Here is an 8,606-nt window from a genome sequence, read left to right on the forward strand (position 1 = left end):
AGGGTCCTTTATCAGGGAGAACAGCCTGATAGAGCCAAATGATAATATGCTTCTCTAGGATCTGGCACCACCTGTTGGGAGGTGCTTCCATTCCCCTCTGGCTTTGAGTGTGGTCCAGGAAGAAAATGTGGTGAAGAGAGAAACACGGGTCACAGTGTCCCAGCTGGATATTGTGAAAGGGGTGGAGGAGTTGAGAACAGAGCAGTGGGACTCAGGGAAGGGACTTACAGCAGATGAATTCTCCAGGCAGACAAAATAGACCTGGGTGTTTTTCTCCCTCTACTTTGAGTCATGTTCATGTGAGTTTGTCTGTGTGTTTGTGTGTGTGTGTGTGTGTGTGTGTGTGTGTGTGTGAGAGAGAGAGAGAGAGAGAGAGAGAGAGAGACAGACAGACAGACAGACAGAGAGAGAGGGCAGAGGCTGGGGTACCGAAGAAGTCCTGAGTCAGAAAGCTTGCAATGGTATAAGACATCTCTTGTGAGCCCTCAGAGACTCCATGGAGACCATTTCTCTCTCTCTCTCTCTCTCTCACTCACTCACTCTCTCTCTGTCACTCTTGCTCTCTTTCTCTCTCTCACTTTCTTTCTCTCTCTCTTTCTCTCTCCCTCTCTCCCTTTTTCTTTCTCTTTCTCCCTCTCTGTCACACACACACACACACACACACACACACACGCACATGCACAACCTCAGGGGAGGACCAAGGAAGGAAGGGGGAGGAAGCAAAAGGCTGAAAGATCAAAACTCAGAGGTTGGGGAAGCATCTAGCAGAGGCTACCTCCTTGTCAACCCTGTTTTTTTTCTCTCTCTTATTTTTCCCTGCAGATTGCAAGAGAGCTGCATCAGTTTACTTTTGACCTGCTAATCAAGTCACACATGGTGAGCGTGGACTTTCCAGAAATGATGGCAGAGATCATCTCTGTGCAAGTGCCCAAGATCCTTTCTGGGAAAGTCAAGCCCATCTATTTCCACACCCAGTGAAGCACTGGAAGCCCCCATTTCCCCATCCCACTCCGTACCCTCTTTCAGATGTCTTCTGCCTGTTGTAACTCTGCACTACTCCTTTGCAGTGCCTTGGGGAATTTCCTCTATTGATGTACAGTGTCATGGACATGTTTCTGAGTTCTATTTGCTGGGATTTTTTTTTCTTTGTCTCCTTTCTTTTTCTTCTTCCTTCCCTATCTGACCCTCCCATGGCACCTTCAGATTTTGCTCCCCGTTGTGGCTCCTATCTGTGTTTTCAATGGTGTTGTATGCCTTTAAATCTGTGATGATCCTCATGTGGCCCAGTGTCAAGTTGTGCTTGTTTACAGCACTACTCTGTGTGCCAGCCACACAAACGTTTACTTATCTTATGCCACGGGAAGTTTAGAGAGCTCAGATTATCTGGGGAAAACAAAAACAAAAACAAGCAAACAAAAAAAGGCAAAAACAAAACAAAAAATAAGCCAAATAACCTTGCTAGTGTTTCTTCTTCCTCAAAAATAAATAAATAAATAAATAAACATATAGAAATCCCCAAAGAGGCCAACAGTAACTAGAAGGTGAAAATTGCAGGCCCATGGGGAGTTACTGATTTTTTCATCTCCTCCCTCCACGGGAGACTTTATTTTCTACCAATGGCTATTGCCATTAGAGGGCAAGGTGACCCCAGATCTGAGTTGGGCAGTGGAGTGGACAGAGAGAGGAGAGAACAAGGAGGGAAGATAGATCTCAGTACCTGCCCACAGCCTTGGCCCCTGGGGGCTAGACGGCTCAACTATAGAGCAATTCATTATACTGAAAATGTGCTTGTTGTTGAAAATTTGTCTGCATGTTAACGCCTCACCCCCAAACCGTTTTCTCTCTCACTCTTCTGCCTCCACCCTCAAACTGACTTTCAAAAGTTTTTCTAAGACCTTTGAACTGAACGTTCTCTTTAGCCTAAACTCGGCGACTTTCACCGAAGAGTCAGTCCACTGAGAAGGAGAGCAGAAATTTAACCGTTTCTAGGGCCCCACTTGGATCCAGGTTTGCTTTCTCATGTGTCAGTCAGGAAGAAGCTGAAGTCAGAGGGGAAAAAAATAGACTTTGGCTGTTCTCCTGCTTAGGACACTGACTGAATAGTTGAACTCTCACTGCCACTACCTTTTCCCCACCTTGAAAAGACCTGAATGAAGTTTTCTGCCAAACTCCATGAAGCCACAAGCACCTTCCATCCTACCTATAGTGTTTTGTGGGCCTGAACTTCATCACACTGCATTTCAGCCGTGGTGGTGAAGCCTGTTCACTTCTTTTGGGCATGTTCACATGTTGTCTATTAGGAGCCCCCACCACCCAGAAGGTGAGCAGGCCAACAGCTCTGACATCTGTCTGCAGATGCCAGTAGTCGCGAAGACTTCTTACCAACTGTCAGATTGCTGGAGCCCTTAGACAAACTGGAAAGAAGGCATCAAAGGGATCAGACAAGCTGGGCGTCTTGCCCTTGTCCCCTAGAGATGATACCCTCCCAGCAAGTGAAGAAGTGTTCACTTCCTTCTTTAGAGCAGCTAAAGGGGCTGCTTATATCAGCGTTGAAGAGAAAACTCCATTACCAGGGTGGGACGACTGAAGGCATTAGAAGCAGAAACTACAAATGCTCTTCTTGCCACCCAGCATATACACCTGCAGAAGTCAAGAGAATAGAGAAGGAACAAAGAGGAGACTCCGACTACTAAATTAAAACCTTCAGCAGCAAAGCCTAAAGCCAGATGGACACCATCTGGTGTGTTTACTCATCATCCTCCTCTGCTGCTGATTCTGGGCTCTGGCATTGCCCATACTCACTCAGATTCCCTACCTTTGTTGCTGCCCCTTAGTCAGAAGGAGGCTGAACCATTGAGACTTTCTACAGTACAATGACTTATTTTGGAAAGGTCTGGTTGGTGCAGCTTCAATACATTGCCACCCATGAAAACTCAGGGTGTGCCCCTGGGACAGTGATTTTATATAGCCTTTTGGCACACCTGTGTTCTTGTTGACTTCATTCTCCAACCCCAAGTGCAAGAGAAAATGTCCACCTACTTTCTCATCTTGGCCACTGCCTTCTTACTTAGCTCTTAATCTCATCTGTTGAACTCAAGAAATCAAGGGCCAGTCACCAAGCTGCCCATTTTAATTGGTTCACTCTGTTGAGAGAACAGTTTCTGAGTGACATGATATGATCCACAAGGGTCTTTTCCTTCACTGATTTCTTCATTGATATTAATAGCCAAATGAACTTGCAAAACAGCTTCTTTAAATAACAAGGCAGAGGGGAACCAAAGATGAGCAATATGCCAATCCAAGACTGCTGGACAAAACTAAAGCTGACGGGTTCCCTTTCTGGGGTGGAATAGACACATTCTGGTTTTCTTTATTACTACACCATCTGGCTCATGTACAGGATCACTTTTAGCGATTTTAAACAGAAAAAAATGCACCACTTTTTTCAGTTACACTAGGTTACATTTTAATAGGTCCTTTACATCTGTTTTGGAATGATTTTCATCTTTTGTGGTACATGACTTGAATTATATCATTCTCATATCTCTCCTTGTAAATACTAGAAGCTCTCCTTTCCATTTCTCTGTCAAATTTTTCATCTTTATGGATTTCTCAATTATGAATCTTGTCTTTATGAATATATATTTTTCAGTTGCAAAAGCTAAAAATCAGTGAAACAGCAGTGTAATTAAAAGCAACAACTGGATTACTCCAAATTTCCAAATGATAAGACTAGGGAAAAAGAGCCTACATAGGACTTTAGGCCTACTCTTTCTGTGCTTGGATTTGAGTGAACATAGGAAATTTTAGCTTGGCTGTGTTCTCCCATGGATGAAAGGGAGGATTTTTTGTTTTCTTATGGCCATTGATGTTCCAGCCAGTGTAATTGACAGAAGTCTCATTTTGCATGCACTCTGCTCTACAAACAGAGTTGGTATGGTTGGTATACTATACCCACCTGTGAAGGACTGGCCACTCAAACCCACTTACCTGGTGAGCTAGAAGATGAGGATCACTCACTGGACAAGTCACGGGGACCATCTCCAAACAAGCTGGCAGTGCTTGATGTGGACACAGAGTGAGGAATAGAAAAAGAAGGAGCACCACGGAAAAGGCCCTGTCTATGCTGAGCAGCAGACAGCTGCCAGGGCCATGAACTATGTAGTCAAAGAAAAGAGTCATGTGGCAGTTTCAGCTCTCATTCATTGGGCAGTTCACCTGGGCCTGGCCTCTGAGCTGACATGGGAGTTGTTGGATTCTTTGTTTCACAGCTTTTTCTATGTCATAGGCAATATTGTTGTTCTTGGAAAGTTTATTATTTTTTTTAATTCCCTTACTATGAGAAAGGGATATTTTGAAGGACTGTCATATATCTTTGAAAAAAGAAATTCTGTAATACATATATTTTTATGTACGTTCACTGGCACTAAAAAAAAAGTAGAGAGAGCTTCATTCTGTCCTTTGGGTAGTTGTTGAGGTAATTGTCCAGGTTGAGAAATAATGTGCTGATGCTTGAGTCCCTCTCTGTCCATGCTCTACTTCTAAATACATATAGGCATACACAATAAGTTATATTTGACTTGTACTTCAAGAGAAAATATGTCCACCATCCACATGATACTGACACAAATGAGCTAATATTGAGCTTCAAGTAGCTTCTAAGTGCTTGTTTCGTTAGGCACAGCACAGATGTGGCCTTTCCCCCTTCTCTCCCTTGATATCTGGCAGGGCATAAAGGCCCAAGCCCCTTCCTCTGCCCCTTCCCAGCCCTGCACCAAAGCTGCATTTCAGGAGACTCCCTCCAGACAGCCCAGTAACTACCGGAGCATGGCTCCTGTATAGCCCTGGAAAAGTAAGAGGCTGGCTGTCTATGAATTATCTTGTGCCAGTTGCCCAGGTGAGAGGGCACTGGGCCAAGGGAGTGGTTTTCATGTTTGACCCACTACAAGAGGTTATGGGAATCAGGTATGCCAAAGCACCAGATCAAATCCAAAACTTAAAGTCAAAATAAGCCATTCAGCACGTTCAATTTCTTGGAAAAGGAAGCTTCTACCCCTGTTGTCTTTGTAGGCAAATCTGTTCTCACCATTAATCTTTCTGAAAATCTTTTAAAGCAGTTTTTTAAAAGAGAGATGAAAGCATCACATTATGTAACCAAAGATTACATTGTATTTGCTAAGATACCAAAATTTATAAGGACAGGGAGGGAGCAAGCATTAGTGCCTCTTTGATAAGCTATCCAAAGACAGACTAAAGGACTTTGCTGGTGACTGACTTATAAGAGCTTTGTGGGATTTTTTTCCCTAGTAATATACATGTTTAGAAGAGTTGAAAATAATTTGGGGAAAATGGGATTATGGGTCCTTCACTAAGTGATTTTATAAGCAGAACTGGCTTTCCTTTTCTCTAATAGCTGCTAAGCAAATTCTTGAAGCTCCATCATTGCATGGTTGGAGATGGAGCTGTTCTTAGCCACTGTGTTTGCTAGTGCCCATGTTATCTTATCTAAAGATGTGAAACCCTTGCTAATAAGGTGAGCATTTAAATAACTAGATTTTGCACTAGAGGGACAGCAGGCAGAAATCCTTATTTCTGCCCACTTTGGATGGCACAAAAAGTTTTCTGCAGTTGAAGGCAGAAGGTTGAAATATAATGTAAATGAATATTTGTATTCATGTTTCAAAATTGAAATATATATGTATATATGTATATGTATACACATAAACATATATACACACACACGCACACACGCATATATATATGTGTGTGTGTGTGCATGTGTGTGTGTGTGTGTGTGTGTTCTGATAGCTTTATTTCTCTCTGCATCTTTATATTTGGTTCCAGATTACACCTGATGCCATGTACTTGTGAAAGAAGATGCAGTTATGTTTTGGAGGCTCTCTCAGAACAGACAAGACACCTAGATTGATCAGATAACTAAAAGTTTTCTCCCCTATTGCGTCTGACCTACAGGTCTCGTGAAAGGGCAGAGGGAGAAAAAGAGTAGACAACATGATGCATTGTACTTTACTAGTTCAAGACAGATGAATTTGGAAAGGGTGACAAAAACCCATTGGAAGTGGCTAGAATTTACCACAGGGAAGGCCCAGACTTGGGGCCAAAAGCCTACCCAAGTGATTGGCCAGTGGCCTCCTAATGGGACCTGACATGTTGGGAGAAGAGAACTGTTCCTTGGTCTTCACCATCCTTGTGAGAGAAAGGCAGTTTCTTGCATTGGAACCTGGAGCAAGCGCTCCATGTTTCACACAAATTGCGTCACCTGTGATTGAGGTGCTCTTGTTACTGGGTGTATGTGTGCTGTAATTCTGATTTTGGATATGTTCTGTGAAGATTTTGACAAATGAAAATGTGTTTTTCTCTGTTAAAACTTGTCAGTGTACTGGAAGTTGTATCTCTGTAGGTGCAGGTCCAACTCTGCCCACAGATAGGGTGTTTTTCTTTGACAAAGATTGACACTGAGACCTGTTGCCCAGGGCCTCCACAACTCAACCATTTCTAGGTGAAGGCAGAAAAATCCATATTAGTGAATCCTCTTCAGACATTTCAGATGCAATAACAAATCTTTTGGAATTTTTTTACTCCTAGAAAGAGTGGTAGGTGTTTGAATTTAGCAGGTGGAATTTTATAGTAAAACACAGCTTTTGACTCAGCTTTGATTTATCCCCATTTAATTTGGCCAGAAAGTAGGTAATATGCATCTATTGGCTTCTGATTCCAATTCATTGTAGCAGGGTACTGGGTTTTTTCTTTTCCTCACCCATCTCTTAGCCTGTGGAATTAAATGAGAAGCCTTAGAACGGGTGGTCCTTGTGACCTGAAGCACTTCCCACATAAGCTACTTAATAAGATTGTCATGTAGCTGCAGATTCCATTGCCCACCAAAGACTATAATGCACACGTATCCATACACCAAAGGAAAGACAGTTCTGAAATACTGTTTCTCTGGTGGTTCCCTCTCTGGCTGCTGCCTCACAGTGTGGGAACCTGTACTCTGCAGAGGAGACAAGCCAGGTTTGCATTTTCTCACAATCTTACCCCCTGGTGCTAACTGTCCTACAGTGAAGTGCCTGTGGGGTTGTCCAAGCCCATAAGCCACTTTTGGATGGTGAGAGCAGCCACCATCCGAATGACCCATGAAAAAAAAAAAGAAGTCCCCTCACAACGCAGTGACACCTTTCTGCTTTCCTCTAGACTAGAACACTGATTAGGGAGTGCCTCAGACATGATACTCTTGTGCCGTCCTTGGATTAATCTGGCAACAGGAGGGAGCAGACTATGTAAACAGAGATAAGAATTAATTTTCAATGTTGGAGGAAAAAAAACAACGAAAGAGAGAGGGAAATAAAGAAAGCATCATACAAAGATTTTCTTAAAAGAAACAATTTGGCTTGAAATTTTAGATGGGGCTCAGTTCTCACAGTGGCACTTGGCCTCCACTGGGCAGCAGGACCAGCGCCAAGTGCTAGTGCTCTGTTCTCTTTTTGTAATCTTGGAATCTTTTGTTGCTCTAAATACAATTAAAAATGGCAGAAATTTGTTTGTTGGACTACATGTGTGACTTTGGGTCTGTCTCTGCCTCTGCTTTCAGAAATGCCATCCATTGTGTAAAATATTGGCTTGCTGGTCTGCCAGCTAAAACTTGGCTGCATCTCCTGTTGTGGCTGCAGGATTGAGTTTCTGTTAACAAAGAGAACCAAGAAAAGCTGCTAATGTCCTCTTATCATTGTTGTTAATTTGTTAAAACATAAAGAAATCTAAAACTTCAGATGAATGTCATCGGAATTCTTTTAATTAGCTCTTTTTATTGGTTGTTTTTATTGCAGTCAAGAGTTGGTATCATGCCTGGTGGTGTTTTATGCTATTTTGATTTTCATATATTTTTTAAAATCTTTGCACAAGGCTTACAAATTTGCCGTGTGTTGACCTTAGCATAAGCTGACCTGGGACCATCAAAATAACAAGGAATTTGGGCTAGAAAGCACAGATGGACACTGGCAGTCCATCCCAGCTTCTCTTGAAAAACCCCAAACTTGTCAGCTGGGGAAAAGCCACACAAATCCCAGCTGCCCACCTTCACATCCTTATCCTTGTGGGAGCATAAAATGGTGACATCACTGCCCAGTTCTAACCAAGCTTCAGATAAAGAATGGGCTCCTTTACATCCTCACTATTTTCAGGGGCCTTACCATCCTCAACCACCCAAGTAAAATCTAAGTCAGCATTCTTTTGGGTTCTTCAGTTCAAGTGAGGCCTCTTCTTACGACCTCTCAGTGTGAGTACTTATGAGGTTCCAGATTGAATTTTTGGGCCTGACATATAAGCCGTCAATGAGGTGTGACAAAACATGTCAAGGAATAATAAGAAAATGCTCTATTCTTCCATATCCTCCCCTGCAATAAGGGTTGTCACAATACCTTGTTTCTAGGCTGGGTTGAGGATTTAGTGAGAACATACATGACACAGCTGGTGGGCTCTTAAGCTCTGGCTTTGCTTCCTGTTAAAATGTCAGAACCCTTGAGAGGGACCCAGCATTGAGCCATGTTTATCATTGACCACCTCAGAATGGATGGATTTCTCAAATTTTT

The 8,606-nt window shown here is 42.8% G+C and overlaps 1 protein-coding gene across 2 annotated transcripts in view; it reads left to right on the top strand.

Moving 5' to 3' along the window:
* AR (androgen receptor) overlaps nucleotides 1-7,786 on the top strand; it is a 170,809-nt gene extending 163,023 nt beyond the window's left edge. For both annotated transcript variants that reach the window (XM_032255824.1, XM_032255825.1), the window contains exon 8: nucleotides 823-7,786. In XM_032255824.1, coding sequence (XP_032111715.1) covers nucleotides 823-978 — 156 coding nt within the window. In that variant the 3' untranslated portion in view covers nucleotides 979-7,786. The remainder of the gene's footprint in view (nucleotides 1-822) is intronic.
* The last annotated feature ends 820 nt before the right edge of the window (nucleotides 7,787-8,606 follow it).

This window comes from Sapajus apella, unplaced genomic scaffold (assembly GCF_009761245.1).
Source record: "Sapajus apella isolate SASKATOON/1434 unplaced genomic scaffold, GSC_monkey_1.0 scaffold91, whole genome shotgun sequence".
Lineage (NCBI taxonomy): Eukaryota > Metazoa > Chordata > Mammalia > Primates > Cebidae > Sapajus > Sapajus apella.